Below are 19,077 nucleotides of genomic sequence, written 5' to 3'. Positions count from 1 at the left end.
CGCCACTAATGACTCCATCAAGAACAGCTGCATGCGTTCTGTAGGCTGCAGTCAGGCTGATGTAAAATTGCTGGCTGGAGGCTTAGAAGCAGTTAGAAAGTTCAGAAACAGGGGAGTTCTAGAAAAGTTTTAGGAACAGGCTGAGCTGCACTGTATAGTTTTCCTGCTGCGTTGTGGGAAAATTCATGTGTTGGTGCAAGGCAAGGGAGTGACTTTCAGAAGGCGGGTGAGTCGGGCACCGAGCAGCTGGGCTGGCTTGGGGCGGTTGGGTCAACAGGTGGCAGGCTGGGCTGGGCAGGGGGTGCTTTGGGTCACGGTGTCAATGCCAAACCGTGTTTTCCTCTGGTGTCCTCAAGGCCTCACCTTGAGTGTTGTATTCTGTTTTGGGCACCTCAATACAAGAAGGGTGTCAAGGTGCTGGAGTGAGTACAGAGGAGGGCAACAAAGCTGGTGAAGGGCCTAGAAAATAAATCTTATGAAGAGTGACTGAAGGAGCTGGGGCTGTTTAGTTTGAGGAAGAGAAGGCTAAGGGGAGACCTCATTGCTCTCTACAACTACCTGAAAGGACATTGTAGAGAGGTTGGTGCTGGCCTCTTCTCACAGGTAATTGGTGAACCAAAGGGAATGGCCACAAACTGCAACAGGGTGGATTTAGGCTGGATGCTAGAAAAAAATTTTCACAGAAAGAGTAGTCAGGCACTGGAATAGGCTGCCCAGGGAGGTGATTGAGTCACCTTCTCTGGAGGTTTTTAAAGGTCATTTAGATGTGGTGTTAGGTGTGGACTCTGTAGAGTAGGGTTAATGGTTGGACTCGATGATCCCAAGGGTCTTTTCCAACCTGAAAGTTTCTATGATTCTGTAAGCGAAGCAAAGCTCTCTGCAGTTTTGAAGAGAATGACCTTTGCTGGCCATAGTGGAAGGGGAGTTTGAAGGCTGCTGCGTACCGAGGTCGCTGAGGTGCCTGGCTGCTGCCCAGGGAATACAAGCTTGACTTGGTCACTTGTGGGCAGCTGCCCGGTAATGCCGTAGGTATATGTTACAGTCTCATGAATTAAAGCAAAACCAAACTGCTTGGTGCCCAGGCTGCAGTTAGGTTTTCGGAAGCAGATTACTGCTGCTGAATGGGTCAGATCCCCAAACTGGAGCCCTGCACAGTTGTGGTTTTACACAAATCAGTGCTCTGCAGTGAAAGCTCCAATAAATATCATTCATTTAATGGCTAATATTTAAAGTAAATTGTTGTCCAGAAGAAGGTGATGCCCCTCAGGAAGTATCAGAAATAGAGGGAGGTTGTGTTAGCACATGTGGGGTGGTTATCTAAGGTCATGCATGTCCAAGTTTTTGAAGTCTTTAGCAGTGAACAAAAAGTATTGAAATATTCATAAATATACATGGAGGAATGCGCGTGACTCATGGGTGACACAGTGAAGGCTGCAGTCTGCTAGAAAATGTTGTGCACTGGTGTGTGAATAAACTGCATTCTTTATGTCCTTCATCCATATCCTCACCTCTGTTTTCAGCTCATCCCAAACCTCTGTATTTGCTACTTGCCCTGGGTCTTAGCTATCTTGTGTTATTTCTTAAATTGTTTTTAAGGAACGGTGCTTGTTCTGTTTAACACTATTGTTGGTGCAACACTAAATTCTCATTTGTAGTAGCCTCAGCAAGTGTATACTACTACTGTTAACATCAGAGTGCAAAAGTAAACTCAGAAAAATTAAAAGAGCGTGATCAGAAAGCAGAATTAAAAATAAAATAAGTAAACTAAATAACATTTCTGTCAAAAATTGCCCAAAATACATTACACTACTTTTTTTTTCTGCTATAGAAGTAATATTACTCATGCGGGTTTAAAAAAAAAAAAAGTCTGAATATGACTAATAAGAGCTTTCTCTGACTGTTTTTTGCAGATCCTTTTTATAGTCCTTGTTGAATTGAAGTGAGAGTGATTTAATGTAATACAGATAACTGGTTTTCTCCGTCTCCTCCCAAAAGCAAATACTTCCATGAATTTCATGAATTCTGTCTTCCACATGGCCCCTGGGAGGCTACAAATGTGCAGTTTCCTTATATACATATTGTAAACAAGAGGGAAGGAACATTTCAGCCTTGCAGAGTGTGAAATGGCAGAACTTTCTTCCAAGGGGCCTCTTTCAGGAATATTTGAGAAGTAATTGAATAACTTGGAATGACAGAATTTGAAAATAAATGTTGGTATAGCTTGTTGATGAAATATATTGGCCAGTCGTTGTCTCTGCAGTCTTAGCAGATCACTGTAACAGATGGAGAAAGTGCTGTAAAACCACAGCCTCGTGGTGAACCATTAGCAGAAAAGCAAGCTGGTGCTGGGATGGCTGGGGCTTGAAAGTGTTTTATATATTTTGCAGGATTTTAGTGGGGAGTAAAAAGCTTTCTGTAATGTGAGGGATATGATATGCAAAGGGCCAAGGAAGTACTTCTGTTACTTTACGGTTTTTTGCACTTTCAGTCAGGTTGGTAGAACGTAAAGATTGAGCCTGGGCTCCTTTTCCTATGCCCTGTGAGCTTTTTGACCACCAAAATCCTCTTGTAGTTATGTGAAAAATCCTCGTGTCTTCCGCGCGGACTGTATAAATCACATGCGTCTGAATTTCATTCAAAATCACTTTAGTTGTAGTGAGAGATATTCAGAGTCAGCTACTAATTATCCTCAAAGATTTAAACTGAGCTATCATGGGTGATGCTGAATCATCTGTCTCCTGGGTTTTCAGATTGTGATTTTCTGTGTATGTACAAAGCTGCTTGCTGCCCAGTGCTCTGCCAGTGGGGCTCTGGGAAGATCATAGGTGTCTGAAAAACTTGGAAATTGAAGTGTAGTTATGATACTCAGCTGTCCAACTGATGGGTTTTTTGGGGTCTGGTAACACTCTCTCTTTTAGAGTCAAAACCTGCTGATGAACAGACTATGTCATGAGATTGGTGTTTTTTACCCAACAAAGTTGGTGTTTTGGAGGGTTGAACTGAAATTCAGTGAAGAAATTACATTTGCCATATGGAACTATTTTCTTTTTTTAATTGAGAGCAAGTAACTCCCCTAAGGAAGGCAAACTGAAAGGAGCAGTTGCATACAGGGAATAGCCTGGAGTTACAATAGGAGTCAGCTGCGTGGTAAAGACACCAAATGTCTTTCTGGAATGAACCAGCAAGAGCGTTCGCAATATACTTCAGCTCACGTTGTGTGCCGCTTCGCATACTGCTGTTTCGGACAAAAGCTGGAGGACGCTGCCAAGAAATAATGAGTTAGAAGGTATAATCTATACGGAGAGTTTGAAGGAATGGAATCGACGTAGTCTAGAAATCCAGGGCTGAAGTATTCCTAGGAGAGGTGTTCGCTGTGGGTAGTGGTTAAAGAGCCTGTCATCTAGAAGGAACAGACTTTGTCCACAGCACGTTACATTTGATACTGCAGAAATGTTTTTTGTGTTACATTCCACAAGCATTTATCTCTTGGGGTTAGGGGCGTTTTATACAGGAGAAGAGGGAAGGGTTTTATCTCTTGAGAAGAGGGAAGAAATAGAGAGGAGATGACATCCCAGCATTCCTTCTAGTTTTTGTATGTCTGTGATACTACTCGAGCGGGGATCAGTTCCAGTTTTCCAGTTGCTTATAACTTTATCAAATTTGAATGGATTTTCAGAGGGATTACAGAGTTAAAAAATATCCAACACCAAAAGCAACATATCCTGATCGAATTTCAAATACCTCTCCCGAAATATGAAAAACTCTAATTATTGATAAAAATGGGTGAGTTTTTTTGTTTTCATTTACAAAAATACATTTTATCTTGTCTTTTTCTGGGAAACAGTTAGCCCTCTGTGACCAAACCCCTTCCTCCCACCCCCTAAATTGTCAGTACTTAGCATACAGATTTCAGGTCAGATGGTTAAAGTCAGGTGAAGTTATAAGCAGATAAAAACAAGGTCTAAGGGGAAGTTTCATGTAACATTAATAACAGGCAAAGCTACCAGCCCCACCTATAATAATCTTATTTCTATCAAAGCCAGGTTTCCTTGATGATTCTCAAATGTTTTTGCAGGCTTTTAGAGAAGATCTGGAATGCCTTATTCAAGAACAGATGAAGAAGGGCAATAACCCCACCGGACTGCTTGCATTACAGCAGATCGCTGAATACATTACAGCAAGTTCTTTTGCAGGTTTTTCCTCATCTTCACTCAGTAAGTGAATTAAGCATATAATGACACTTTTTCTCTACCTTTGTTATTATCACCAGGGCTTAGCAATACTGAGATTTCCACTTTCTTTGAATAAAGTTCTGTCTGACTTTGCTTCAGCTGTAAAGTAATACAGATGGTGGCCTTAACTTTCCTTTTTTAGCCTTCTTTCTCTCAAATTTTTCGATTTGTATAACGATATCCAAAATGTTTGGAGCCCTCGCACTCAGTTGCTCTAGAATTGGCTAATAAAAGTTTAACTGCGATAGGGAATGAAATGCTGTGCCCTGTTACTATTAGCTGTTTAACATGAGCATGAACTGAGACGTGAAATACACAACCACTTAGATTTGCTTATTTTTTGACTCTTGCATATAAATTGTTATTTAAGTAAAAAAGGAGTAGGGAGAATAGCCTGGCAAAGGGAATCATTACACAAACAGCTCCCACAGCTAAAATGAGTTTGTAGTATGCACTCTAGTTATAAAGATGTCCCTAGGATTTTCAGTTGACACACAAGTTCTTCTTTCCAAGTCCTGAAGCACTGAAACGTTCAAGTCGGTTTAAGCTCTGTGGGTGGACATCGTATGGGAGCTTAGAAGCCTGAAGTACAGTGGCAGCTGTCAGCCTTCAGCATCTTTTTGAGAATTGGCCCCAAAATGGTACTTTGGAGTTCATGTAACAAAACAGGTGGAAGAGAACAACAGAAGAGCACAAATCATCTCATGTCGGCATCTCTGGTCGATTGATGAGACTGGGGGTCCAACTGTATCTGCTGTGCTTGCCCAGGCGCTTGGACAGAGGGACTATTCTCAAAGTGCATATTCTGTTCATTGAAAGCCAAAATGACTTTTGGCTCTTCTTCTTATAACTTTCCCTGTAAGCAAAGGCTGTAGCTCTCAAAGGGATATCATGCATTCATGAAGGGGAGAAGGGAATGTTTGTGTAGTCACAAGTCAAAGAGATAAACTGGTCTTTGTGATTTCTCTGTTAAGAACTGATCTCTTCTGTCTAAGGGTTTGAGAACTCCTGCACTAATCCCAATTTCTTCATTAGGACTAAATTGGAGTGCTTAAATTAAGACTGAGATATCTTTTCAAATTAGTCGTACTGGTTCAGGAATGTGTTTTCCTGTAATTTTCAAAGTAACACATAAGATACTTTATCGGTGGCAAATGTCTTAGCAGTTCCAGTCCTCAGTAGAGTCTTCAAAAAGGAGAGAGCTCAAAATCCCAGTGGTACTTCAAAGGGAACCTTTATTTCACCTCTTGTGTTTGAAGAGATGAAGACTTAAATTCAGGGTATGGTTCCTGCTGCTTTAAGTAACAAAGGTGTCAGTGAAGACCGTAGAAATCCCAGTAGTGCATTTCCAGTCTAATAGTTGCTGGTACTGCTATGCCAACAATTTGAATACCTCCTTCTGGAAGACTGTGGCATAGGTAGAAGTTATTTAATTGTCTGACTGGCTGTCATCCTTTTATGTCTGTTTTTCAGGCCATGGAATGATTACACCCATCAATGATCTACCTGGGATAGATACCTCCTCATTTGTCAAGGGAGAAAAACTTACTCGTTGCAAGTTAGCCAGTTTATATAGATTGGCTGACTTGTTTGGCTGGGCACATTTGCCAAATGCCTATATCACAGTAAGTATTTCAGAGTAAATTTTTTTTATTTGGAATCTTACCTATTCATTCAAAATCATTTTCCCTCTGAATAATATAATTCAAAAATAGATCAGTGGTTACTGATGGATTCATTTTCTTCCTCTTCTGCAGGTAAGAGTAAGCAAAGAACATGACCATATTCTCATCATTCCAAGAGGTCTGTCCTTCTCTGAAGCTTCAGCTTCTAATTTGGTACGTGATTCGCTTGCTGTAATAACCAGCAAGGTTCAACCTGTTTTTTAAAAGACTATTGTAACTGCTAAAATGTAATTCTAAACTGCTGCTATTTTTTTAGTCATCTTTACCCACCAGATGAAAAGCTGACTAACTATTTAGGTAGTAGCATCCCTCGTCCTCAGCATTTTTGGGGGAGTTTAGCTTTGCTTTCTGTTGCTTTGTCTTCACCTTCAGCGTGGAGCATGAAGTTTTGTTCTCCTGTCTAATGAAGCTCATCAAATAGCCTCAGTGTATCAGCAACTTTTTATAACCTGACAATATGGTAATACATATGAAATGACTCTGTAGGAGCAGACTTAGTAGAATCAGCTCTTATCTTTATAAGTGAGGAAATAAAGTTGAATAATCTTCCCCAGGCCCAACAAAGGAGGTGGATGAAGTTACAGATTGGCATTTAGGCAACGGCAGCTGCCAAATCACACATCTTTTGATACAGAACCTGCCATATGGTCTTCATGTCAGTACGTATCTGGAAAGAAACTACCTCCAGTTGAAAGGGGGAGCAGATTGAGATTGATAGCATTACACCAGCAAACAGAACCAAAACACAATCCTGAGAACAAGACCCGATATGACCCTGCGGGGTTTTGATTGATTGATCCTGGAATTATTTTTTTAACATTCCCATGAAACCGAAAATTCCCCTATGCATTTAATATTCTTATTAGAAATTTCTCAAAGGGTGAATTGTCTCCATATTTAAAACATAGGAGATGCTAACGAAATCAATTTTTGACAGTCAGAAACAAGGCAAGATTGTCTAGACCAAAAAGGTGTATGTGTTATATCAGGGTCTTATCTTTACTGCTTCTATGGCTGGACTTCCAATAACTGTCAAGGGCTTGGACAGCAGGATGGTTTATTGACACACAAATTCACGGCTGCTCTCCTACTTTTTTTTTGTGCTCTGAGACCTAAATATGTGGGAGGAGATTTAGTATCAAGTAAGAAAGGGAGCGTAGTTTATAGATAATGACAGTTGTGGAAAACCTTTTAAATATTGTTCCTTTGTTTGACTTTTCCAGGTTAAAGTAAACATCCTGGGAGATGTAGTTGACCAGGGAAGTACGACTCTAAGTATTGACAATGCAGGATTCAGTCCACATGTGGCCATCTACTCCACACGCCCTGATGTCAGATGTGTAATACACATACACACCCCTGCAACAGCAGCTGTAAGTCTTCTTTCTAGCATGAAGAGTAAAACAAGTTTACCTAATGAACTTAGAGCTTATTTCTGAATCCGACTCAGTGCTCACATCAGTTTGGTTTTTAACATTAACTCTACACTGGTAAAGAAAGGTATGAACTTATCAAATAAGCAGAGAAAGGTGTCTGGGCCACCGCAGTGAAATGGATAGTAGTGAACTGGTGCTCAGATACGATTTTACTCAGGCAGAGGAGGTTGTAAAGTATATAGTTAACACAGGGTTCATTTATAGCATCTTTGACTTTATAATGTACTGTATACATCATCATTTGCATTATGTAACTGTTTTGAAGTGACTTAATTAGTAGTAGTGTTCAATCTGGATTTAATTGGCTATTAAAGAATTATAAACATGTAAGTTAAAAATGGGCTGTATAATAATGATAAAAATGTAAGGAGACAAAAGAATTAGTTTGAGATAAATAGATAAATTCATATGATTTTTATATATAAATGCATATATATGCATTCCTTGGCTACAGACAAAGGAATGGATAACTTCTTTTATACTAGCTTTTTCGAGTTATAAATATAGGAAAGAAGGAAAGAACATTAATCAGGCTCATGCTGAGAATTAAACACAGATAAAATTCACAGAAGTTAACTTAGTTGGGATGTTTGGTCCTTTCCTATAATTAATCTGTCCCTAGGATGGGTGGCAGCAGCTCTGCCACCCTATTGCAAGTTAGACCCGGGGTAAAACCAAAGGCATTGTTTCTAGGCTTTCACTGTGTCTCGCTACTAGCAAAGATACAACATACACCCTGCTAAGGCTTGGGTGGTTGAGATGAGGATTTTAAGAGTTTCGGTTTTTTCTTTATTATCAGTGCTTCATTTTCTTGAAACAGGTTTCATCTATGAAATGTGGCATCCTTCCCATATCACAGGAGGCTCTGATTCTGGGAGATGTTGCTTATTACAACTACCAGGGATCTCTTGATGAACAGGATGAGAGAATTCAGCTTCAGAAAGTGCTTGGACCCAGTTGCAAGGTATTCAAGCTCATTCACGCTCTTCATAAGCAATTTTCATGTACTGTGCCAGTTTCTACCATTTAACATTAGTGTCTTCATTTACTAGGTATTAGTCTTGAGAAACCATGGTGTGGTAGCTCTAGGAGAGACACTGGAAGAAGCATTCCACTATATTTTCAATGTGCAACTGGCCTGTGAAACGCAGGTGAGAGAAAATTTATCTTAATTTCAAACACTTAATGCTAATGCATTACAGATTACATCCCAGGTAGCAAGATATTACAAAATATTTGGGGTTGTGGAACCCAGTAATTGTATGCCAGGTCAAAGTAAGAATAATTGGAATAATCAGGAAAACACAGAAAGAACAGCAGAAATACTGTACCATCCTTACTAGAATGAGTATCAGTGCTGTTACACACTGAAGGGTACAGGTTTTGTTCCATGCTGTGGAGAGTGAGCTTCACGCACAGAATCTCAGAGAATAGATTCAGTGGCACTCGCTGCGTGTGTGCGAGTGTCACTTAAGATCTCTTGGCAGCCAGCTCGTTTATCAAAGCTGAATGTTGTGACAGGAAAAGAAGCTTCTCCCTAACGATCAAAAGATTTGTAAACCCAAATAAACAAAAAGTCTTTGGAGCAATGGTAGAGAGTAGCATATTTAAAAATACCCTTTGTCCAAAAATCATCGAATCATAGAATGACTTAGATTGGAAGGGACCTTAGAGGTCTTCTAATCCAACTTCCCTGCCACGGGCAGGGACGCCTCTCAGTTTTTTGTCAGTTGTTCATGTTTTGTCAAACTTTACCTAGGTTAGATATCTATACCTAGGTATTTATAACATGTGGAGAGAGACCGCTGAAAGTGTCCTCACCCTCCAGAAGTCTTAAACCCATCCCCGGAAACTTCATCACTTTGGGCTTCTTCTCTGGTGATCACGTCCTCCCATTTGCACCTTGTTTGGAGCGGCAAGTGGCAGTCTCCCGCTCTTTTCCTTTCCTCCCTTGCCTTGACGTTTATTTGGAATTTAGTCACTCATTTTGAAATGGACATAAAAATGAAAAAAAATTTAGTCTTGTGAAGCAGAAAGACCTTTCTAAGGTACTCCGAAAACTAGTGTTTGAGTCTACTCATTTTAAAATGAAATTATTAGCAGATACTATCATCCTTTCCCAAAGAATCACTTGCTATTTATTTTGATAAATTTTTGCACAGTAGAAAACTAGACTGAGAAATAATTGCAGCATGTGTTTAAGCATGTTTCTCCTGTGAATTCAGAGGAACAGAGAACTCAGAAGCTTTTCCACAAGTGAAATACACTCATTGATGTCTCTAGGTTCATGCATTAGCTGGAGCAGGTGGAATAGACAATCTCCTACTACTGGACCTGGAGAAGTTCAAGCCTTCCACACACGCTGTGGCAGCAACTGGAGGAGGTGGAGTTAATATGGCTTCACAACAGAAATGGAAAGTTGGGGAGCAAGAATTTGAAGCACTCATGCGGATGCTGGACAACCTGGTGAGAGCATGTTGGTGGCATTGGCCATACCATCTCTTTATGCTTTTGCTTGTAAGATTAGCTTCTGTGAAGCAAGTGACTTTTTTTCTGGTTTCTTTGTGTTTGAAAATGAAGACAGAGTAACTTCCATGTGAAATCTCTTCTTCTTGGTTTAGTTTTTATTAGGTCAGTTTTTTGTCCTGATAAGAATTCATAATGTTTTGAACTTGAATTTTGTTTGATCCACCTCACAAGCATATTTGCATTTATAGTAGTTTAATAGTAAAAATGTATTTTATTGCCACCTAGTAAATAGCCATAACAGGTTGCCTCCATATTTTGTGGCTAACTCTAATATTAGGAAATAAGATTTAAATTTTTTATTTGTTTGTGTTTCACCAAACTATGAATTCTAGAATAGCCTTCAATACAGATAGAGTGAGGAACAGGAGAGTGTCGCAGACTAGGATGTGCCATTGTGCAAGACAGATAAATGTCCTCACAAACCCGCTACCTAGGGTGTAACCTGAGCAGGGAGTGACTTGATAGTGACACATTCATGGAGGTGGGAGGAGGGTGAAGTGTGGGGGGGATCCTGTCCCACTGCCACTGTACTGTAGTTTGAGTGGGTCTCTTGAATGTTATTAGTATGCACGAATGATGGACAACAGCACTAGCCTCTGAAGAGCTCAGGGAACCTCTTTAATGCATATGGGGCAGCACAAAACATCCATGACTTTGTTGGATGCCTTTTTTTTCTGATTTTATTTATTATTTTTAGGTATAGGTTTCTGAAAACAGTTTCTTCACCTTTTTCCTCCTCCATAGGGATACAGAACTGGCTATGCCTACAGGCAACCATTAGTCAGGGAAAAACCCCGACACAAGAGTGATGTTGAGATACCAGCCACTGTGACTGCCTTTTCCTTTGAGGATGATACAGTCCCGCTCTCCCCTCTGAAATTCCTGGCGCAGAGGCAACAGAGAGAAAAGACAAGGTGGCTGAACTCTCCAAACACATACTTGAAAGTTAATGTGCCTGAGGAGTCCTGGAATGGGGAAACCAGTCCCAGGACTAAGATCACGGTAGGTAGATATTATAGGCAGTCAAGTAGTTTTTGCCCTGCTTGAAAGTAAATTTCACACGCTTTTTTGAGGAAATCTTCGACAGGATTAACAAATAAGTTTTTCAAGCAAATAAAAATAGGCTTTGGGGAAACATAGTAACATTAGTACTTCTGCTTGGAGAAGGGGGGTTTAGCTGTTGAGAAAACTAAGAGTTTATAATAGAAATTTAACAAGGGTTTCCCCTTTGTGACTATTTTTTCTGATTCCTGAACTACAAATGAGTTTTTGTACAATGTATTTTTGTGTTCTTAATTGTCCGCCAAACAGAGTGACATTTTAAATCACCCACAGGTTGTTCTCTTCTCTACATGAGGGAGACAAACTAATTCATCTCCCATTTAGGTTCCCCTTTCCCATTTGTGAGCCTACCAAAAGCAGACTTCGAAGTCTGTTCATGCTGCTACTTTTAATGATGATGAAGATTTTTCCTTCTCCTTTGGCTCACCAAGATCCTTCCACTGTGCTTCCAGCCTGGAGAGAGGTGGCCCTAGGGGGGCTACAAAGCAGGTTTTTGCTGTCTGTCTCCTCCCAGTTGCACAGTACAACTGTAAAAGCAGCAGCTCCTCCTGGTGGCGGCCCAGCGAGTTTCTAAACTTGAGTTTGGGAGTGACACCCTCAACAACGTAGATTTAAAACCCTGTTTGCAAACGAAAAAAGCTACAGACAAAACGCATGGTTAGCAGAGCTGGAGCTGATGCATGACCAAGGGCTCTGGAGCTGGCGGATCCACGTGCCGGTTCCTAGGAAGCGTGATCCTTTCCACGTGTGACTTTGTTAGTGCACAGTTTTAATCAGGAGTATATTTCAGTGTTTACAAAAAGTAATGTTGATGCCATATGTTCAAGGAAACTTAAACCCTCTTGGGCAAACACAAAGACTTCTAAGGAGTTAGGGTTATTTTGGGGGTGTCATGTGGAATTGCGAATAAAGCCAGAAAGTCCTTTCTTTATATCTGTTCTTTAACAGTAAGACAATGCTGAGAATTGTTCTTTCCCATCATGATGGTGGGTTTAGATACATTTTTTTCTTTTTCTTTAAGTGGATGAAAGCTGATGACTCCTCCAAGACTAGTGGAGGAACACCAATCAAAATTGAAGATCCAAACCAATTTGTTCCTCTAAACACAAACCCAAGCGAAGTGTTGGAAAAGAGAAATAAGGTAAAAAAAGTGTCATGAAATGAAAATTGTAATATTTGAAAATAAAATCATGTTCAAATAATTTAATGCAGTGGTAGAATAACATTTTGAAATGTTCTGATTTTACTAAGAAGTTTCTTGCATTGCATGTGATTTTTGGCACTAAAAAGCATGCATTTAAATGTATGATATACATGAAGAGTGTATATGTGTATATATATATACACGCAATATATATGTAAGTTTCGAATGCAGTAGTTTGATGAAGGAAGAGTATTAACTTTGGAAATAATAGATTAGAAATGGTTGTCACTGCTATTTAGCATTGTGTTTAGTGGATAATTAGATGTCACCATGAAACAAATTGCTGTGTGTCATCTACAGCGTGATTCAGTCTCAGACTGTAATCTCACTTTCGTCTGTATTAATTTTCCTAGCACTTATTAAGCTGGAGTTTCTATGGTCCAGTCTGCTTCCTAATAGCAATTAAAAAAAAAAATATGAGAGGTTATTGTTGGACCTCTCTGTAAATGCAAATATCTCACTTCTTTTCCCTTCCAGCACGTAAGATGCTGACTGTCAGACTGATCAAGTACTCCACCCTAGGCAGAATTGTATTAACAGATATTCAGGACACTTTCCACTTGATTATATACAATTTTTTGTTTCTTGGAAAGTACCATATCAGTATCCATGGGGACTAGGCTGGAGTCAGGAGGAGGAACTCCCTTCCTTAGCATGAATCCCAGACAAAGATTTTGGAATTCATGCATGTAACTGACTCATTTGATAGTTTATTCCTATTTTTCTTCTGTATAGTATTTTTTTATCTGACTTATGTTTATATCTGGTCTGTCAATCTCTTAAACCCTGACTGTATGAAGCTAAGACTGTTGCCTTGGGGAAAATAATGAGATATTCACAGAAGGAAAAACTTTACCAACCTTTGTGATCACAGAGAGCTCTCCAATAGCTTAGCTTGGGTCACTTATTTTGGGGTGATGGAGAGGACGGGCTGAGAGACCCACTATTCCTTGGAGCTTATTTCTAAATATTGACTTGGATGAAGTGCAGGAGCTGGGGCAGGGTTGGATATTTGGGAGCACACGAAGGGCTGCGTCCAGAGGTGGAAGGAGAGATCTTCATGTTCAGGCACAGTCAACATGGCCTGATTCTCCAGCCGCTTGCTGCTGCCCATGGTAACTGCCTTTGCAAAGCTGATAGGCACAAGATTTGTTAAAGAGAAGTATCTTTTTTAACCCAATTTGTTTTCTCTGTATAGATAAGGGAGCAAAACCGCTATGACCTAAAGACAGCAGGACCACAGTCTCAGCTGCTTGCTGGGATTGTCGTGGATAAAAAGCCGAGCCCAGTGAGTAGGACATAATTGATTGATTTTACATACATTTGGTTTGCTATTTTCTTTCTAAATGCTTTGTGGGAACTGATTACTTTAATGCAAGGGTTTGGGTGTGTGATACCTGTTATTCATGTTTCATTTCAGAGGTTTAAAATGTTAGTTTCAAATGGAGATCTGCATGGTGGGTTTGCCTGCCATTAATATTAATGAAACAGGACCCCTATCTAAGAGTGTTTAAGCTAAAAGTCATGAACTTTGCAATGCCAGAAATGATCCTTTCATCAGTGTGTGAAACTGCTGCTAAAGGAAATGATTGAGGCCCAGAAATAACTGAGTTTAGAAGGTAGGATGGGACCAAGAGGGTTCTTAGGCCTTGGAACAGGCTGCCCGGAGACACGATTGAGTCACCATCCCTGGAAGTGTTTAAGAGATGGGTAGATGTTGTGCTGAAGAACAAGATTTTGTGGTGTTGATAGGGCTAGGACAAAGGTTGGACTCAAGAATCTTGAAGGTCTTTTCCAGCCTAAACTATTCTATGATTCTGTGTAGCAGGCAGCTTTCATTAGAAACAGACTTCTCAATGCACAAGAGGATTTCCAGCTTCTTACGTGTCCGCACCATCCTGTCTTGAGTAGAATACACTTACTTCCAGAGAGGGCACACAACCCTAATAATGTATCTAACAAACTGTGCTGAATGGTAATTGAAATTCTATGGTTCTAAAGAGTTTTCTCCCTTCCAGCCAATGCAATTTGAAGAGGATGAGCATGCACCGCCAGCACCACCCAACCCATTCAGCCATCTCACAGAAAAGGAATTGGAAGAGTACAAGAAAACAATTGAACGCAAGCAGCAAGGGTTGGAAGGTTGGTGGTGTGTTTTTAACTTTTGGGGCTTAGATTTTAATAATAAGCTTAAAATAATAATGAAATAACTTGAAATAATGAGTTTTCAGTTTGAAAATATCTGCTGCAAAAAAAAGTAAGCGTGTTAATTATAAGCATATGCTGTTGGCAGCTGCTTTTACTTTAGAACTAATCATTCCTTGAGATGGTAGAATTTTTTGCTAAGTGTTTTTCTTTTGATTAGTGCTAAAATTAAAGCAATTGAAAGTTTGCACAGAAACGGGGTTGGCAATGACTTTTTGTTGTTGCTCTTAGTCAGAATCATAGAATAACTTGGACTGAAAAAGCCCATGAAGTCCATTTCAGTCCAACCTCCTCATCTAAGTTGATTTCAAACTTAGATCAAGTTGCTCAGGTCCGTGTCCAGCTGAGCTTTGAATACCTGTAAGGATAGCAATTCCACAACCAGTCTGGTAACCTTCTGCCTCGCTGGGAAAGTTTTCCTAAGTAATCTGCGTGATATAACAATAGTTGACTCTGAAAAGTGATCTGTGCCACTTAGATTCTGAAAAGGCTTTGTGATCTCCGAGTCCTTTTTGTACCTGTTCTGGTATAAGAATTCACAAGAAAAGGCTGCAGGACTCTCACCTGGAAAGTGAAATATACCATTGATACTTTACATTTGGTACAACTATATTAATTAGTTCTCAGTTTTCTAATCCTTGAATTCCAGTGGCTTTGAGTACATATTGTAACATTATTGCCAGAAGTTTACCGAGATGTTTGCTCTTGGCATCTTTAATTTTTCTTTTATTCTCCCAATGTGCAAAACTTGTCTACTTTCACGTCTTCTTCCAATAATACTAATCCACAGGGAATTACTAATTCAGAGTTGATTTTATTTATTGATTGATTTATTCATTCATTTATTTACTTACTTATTTATTTTTGACAATTACACTTACTATGCATGTAGTAAACCAACCTTGCTATTTATCACGTTCAGGGCATAGTGTAATGTCTTACTGTAACAGCAAACTGTGTGGCTTGCAGCTAAATAAAACCATCGGGCATACTACCTGGAATGCAACCCTGATACCCTTTTTAGTGCTTTCTATTAAGGAACTAATATGTAAGGATTGTTAGCAGATAAAATGTGTAAATCCATAAATCTATAGAGTTTTAAGCTGTGTGTTGTTAACTTCTCGAGATTGTCGGCACGAGCGGCGCGATGCTGTCAGAGCTGCAAATCTTGTTACACTGGCACTGACTTTCTTGCTTGATTTTTGCTTTTGCTTGGCTACTAATTCAAATCTTGTCCTGCAGATGCTGAACAGGAATTATTCTCAGATGACGGTTCATCTGTGTCACAAATTCAGTCACAAACTCAATCCCCGCAAAATGTCCCAGAAAAATTAGAAGGTATTCCATGCAATTTCTGTACAATGCCGACGGCTCTGAAAACCCGAGTCGTCCGCTCTTCTGCTGCATTCTTTACATTCGCATGAAGCTGGCTGAGCCAAAACGAGCCTCTACTTAACAAGTCTGGGTAGAACTCCGTCCAGAAAACTTCTTTTCCCAATTTTTTCTAATACATAGTTCTCACAAGCGGAAAATAATGCAGGGCATGCTGAAACTTAGATATTAACGAAGCGGAAGAAAATAGCTATTATTTTTTTGTTTTATTCAAAGTGTAAAGATTAGATTTTTGGCCTAAGACTTTTCCAGCAAAGCCTAAGAAGGCGTTTGGAAAGGGATGTTCTCTAAAGACTTTTGTATGAAATGGCTGCATTTTCCCAAGTTTAGTCTCTTGCACTAAAGCGTAATTCTGAGTGTGCTTGAGACTGTATATACACATGCTGTGTAGACTGTATTTCTATATACTGCATATAGCTTGAGCTGTGTCTGTACCTGCCAGAGATAAGGTTAGCTTTTTCAGCTTGTTTTGCTTTAATGACATTTTCCCAGTATTTGTCTGTTTACAACAAGTAAGAGTGTAGATAAAGGAGGAAAAAAAATGACATGTAAGCGCTTCGGGTTTCATTCTTTGGTGGATCACACTCCAGACTGACAGATTTCATTTCTTTACTGGTTGTTTGCATGATAGTGTAAACCTGAATAACGGTAAAATTCTCTGTTCTTTCAGAAAATCATGAAGATGTCTATACCCAGAGTGCTAACCTAATATCTGTGGAGATGCCAGTTGTGGTGGTGAACGGTAAGGAAGATGCACATGACGTGGAAGAAGACCTCACCAAGAGGGTCAGTCAGTTAACCACTAGTACTGTGGAGAGCGTAGAGATTACAATTAAAAGCTCCGAAAAGATAGAAGAGGCCCTGTCCCCCGAAGGGTCGCCTTCCAAATCCCCATCAAAGAAGAAGAAGAAATTCCGCACCCCGTCTTTCTTGAAAAAGAGTAAAAAGAAGGAGAAAGTAGAAGCATAAGTGCAGTTCTGTTGTGAGGAGACGTTGCACATTTTAAAGGTTTAAGTTGACCATTAACAGTGTAGCGGTAGGGGTGTGCAGTAACTGGACTTTTAACCTAAACAAAAAGGAACTGGAAGAGGTTTTGCTTTAAAAACAAACAAACACACAAAAACCACAAAAAAAAGAAACCCACCCTTCATGTTAATTGAAAATTAGCTCACCTGACTATGTCCAAAGTTGCTATGAGGGTTGGAAACGTTCATTAGTTTCGTGTAGAACTACACCGGCAGGTGCTCGGTTACCATCATAGCAAGATCAAATGCCATCTCAGTGTGCAGCAGCAAGTTCTGCTTGGAGCATTTTGCAGACCTGACAATTTTCAGTACAGTTAAAGTCTATATTAAAGTTACTGTTGAGTGATCATATGACTTTTTAAAACTGCTGTCTCATTTGGTAACCAGACCATACATTTTTGTATTGTGATTTTTGACCATATATTTTATGTTCCTGTACCCCTGTTTGAGTGGGTGCAGATTAACAGCACACCTTTAAATCTTTTTTAAGATTAGATCATATAGAAATATTATACACTGGCACATAATATTAGGGGAAAACTGTGTAAGAGAAAGTTTATTTGGTATTATACAAAATGTCTAAAGAATTCCATTCTTCAATAACTTTTTTGCCAAATATTTCATTTTAGTGAAATATAATTTTTGAAGACTTCTTTTTTATTCTATCAGTTGGGGGGGGAAAACCCTTATTTTTCAAGAGGGGGGATTTTATACACTTAACATTGATAATTTAGTTTAACTGGCAAAACAAAAAGAAAATTTTATATGTTCAAATGTTTGTATACCATTCAGTATAAAGGTATTATAAGCATGTGAACCAAGCATTTAATAGTAGAGTGTATTTAAAAATGCTTGGTTTAGAGTATACTTAAATATAATTCAGGAATCCAGGGACTTAGAAAACAAAGGATAAAAACATATAATATTGAACTGGATTCAGGTTTAAAAATTACTTGTGGGTTATTTTTTTTTCTCTTGTGGTATTGCTAATGAATGAAGAAAAATAATCTCTTAACATAACCAAATGAAGGAAACAAAACTGTTAAAAGGGAAAGTGAAATAGTAAGAAAATAGGAGGAAACAAAGAAAGTAAAAGTTTGGTGATTATTTTTTTTAAATATATGGATTTTGGGATATTTTTATTAAATCAGCAAAGTGACATTTCCACATTAGATATTTTGAATAACTTGTAGGGATTCATTCAGAGTGCAACACGTGGGGTTTTTTTTCCTTCACTTTCATTTGAATCGTAAAAGGGTCTCGTGAATCTGTGTTGTCCTTTGGATGAACCCGGAGCAAATCAGAACCTAGTGCCATGGGTAAGGGTGGTCCTGCCACTTACTCCTTTTTACTGATATTGTCATTTTAGTACTTTTACTGTATTGTAAATACAAACGTAACATAGAAATTAACATAGGGTTTTCTTCGCTGTGTCAAATCGTCTGTAAGTCGGTCATCGCAATAGCAAATACATCTTAAAGATCCATGTGATTCCCAAATTGCCGGTTGAAATATTATACAATATATAGTTGTTAAATATGGCTGGAGAGTGGTTTGGCATGCAAAAATGTTGATTATAGCATGTTCAGGGGCTGGTTAGCTTTGACCGTGTAAGTGTGATAATGCGATGTTGGAATGGATCCTGGAAACAATTTTCTAGCTATCACTAAATACTGGAATCAGTGTTTTTAATCATAGTGGAAACTTTCAGTTGCTTACTTTGTTTTTTTTATGTTCTACATTATTTGTGTTGTATTACAACATATGTAGAAACAGTAACCTGTGAACTACGCTTTTCATAACTTTTTTAAAAATATATCTAAATGAATGCAATGTGCATAAATATTTTTTAAAATGCAACCGTGAACTATTTGCACCTTTTGCTAATGCCTCTATTTACTCGCTTTGGCATAAAGAATGAGCCAGCCAACTCTTGTGTCCTGTGGAAAATATATAAATGTTATCTGAAATTGCTCATAGATGTAATGCTAATTAATGTTAAATCACAAATAAACAGTATTTTAAATAGACGGATTTTGTATAGCAGCCTTTTGTTTGTCCAGTGCTCTTACATCTCTCGCTTGTAGGAAGATGCTTTGATTGCGCACAGCGCTTTCAGGAATTTATTCTCTATTTATTCTTCCTTGGCCTTATTCTGAAAGCCGTGCGAGACAACAGTCTGATCTTATTAAAGAATGGTTGTTTTCTGTGCCGCAGATCCTGGAGATGAGCGAGGACAGGCTCCTGGTAGGGCATTGTCAGGCAGTTGTTTTGAGCCCCAGGTGAGCGAGTGTTGCAGGATTTCCT

General features: G+C 39.2%; 1 protein-coding gene across 1 annotated transcript in view; it reads left to right on the top strand.

The window, feature by feature from the left end:
• ADD3 (adducin 3 (gamma)) overlaps positions 1–18,804 on the top strand; it is a 31,337-nt gene extending 12,533 nt beyond the window's left edge. Inside the window, exons 3-15 of the mRNA XM_009872924.1 lie at positions 4,076–4,214; positions 5,706–5,857; positions 5,990–6,070; positions 7,141–7,290; positions 8,174–8,317; positions 8,406–8,504; positions 9,637–9,819; positions 10,627–10,884; positions 11,966–12,085; positions 13,347–13,436; positions 14,167–14,290; positions 15,596–15,691; positions 16,416–18,804. Coding sequence (XP_009871226.1) covers positions 4,076–4,214; positions 5,706–5,857; positions 5,990–6,070; positions 7,141–7,290; positions 8,174–8,317; positions 8,406–8,504; positions 9,637–9,819; positions 10,627–10,884; positions 11,966–12,085; positions 13,347–13,436; positions 14,167–14,290; positions 15,596–15,691; positions 16,416–16,714 — 1,935 coding nt within the window. The 3' untranslated portion in view covers positions 16,715–18,804. The remainder of the gene's footprint in view (positions 1–4,075; positions 4,215–5,705; positions 5,858–5,989; positions 6,071–7,140; positions 7,291–8,173; positions 8,318–8,405; positions 8,505–9,636; positions 9,820–10,626; positions 10,885–11,965; positions 12,086–13,346; positions 13,437–14,166; positions 14,291–15,595; positions 15,692–16,415) is intronic.
• The last annotated feature ends 273 nt before the right edge of the window (positions 18,805–19,077 follow it).

Source organism: Apaloderma vittatum, unplaced genomic scaffold, assembly GCF_000703405.1.
Source record: "Apaloderma vittatum isolate BGI_N311 unplaced genomic scaffold, ASM70340v1 scaffold3507, whole genome shotgun sequence".
Taxonomy (NCBI): Eukaryota; Metazoa; Chordata; class Aves; order Trogoniformes; family Trogonidae; genus Apaloderma; species Apaloderma vittatum.
This window is presented reverse-complemented; position numbering and strand designations above follow the sequence as displayed.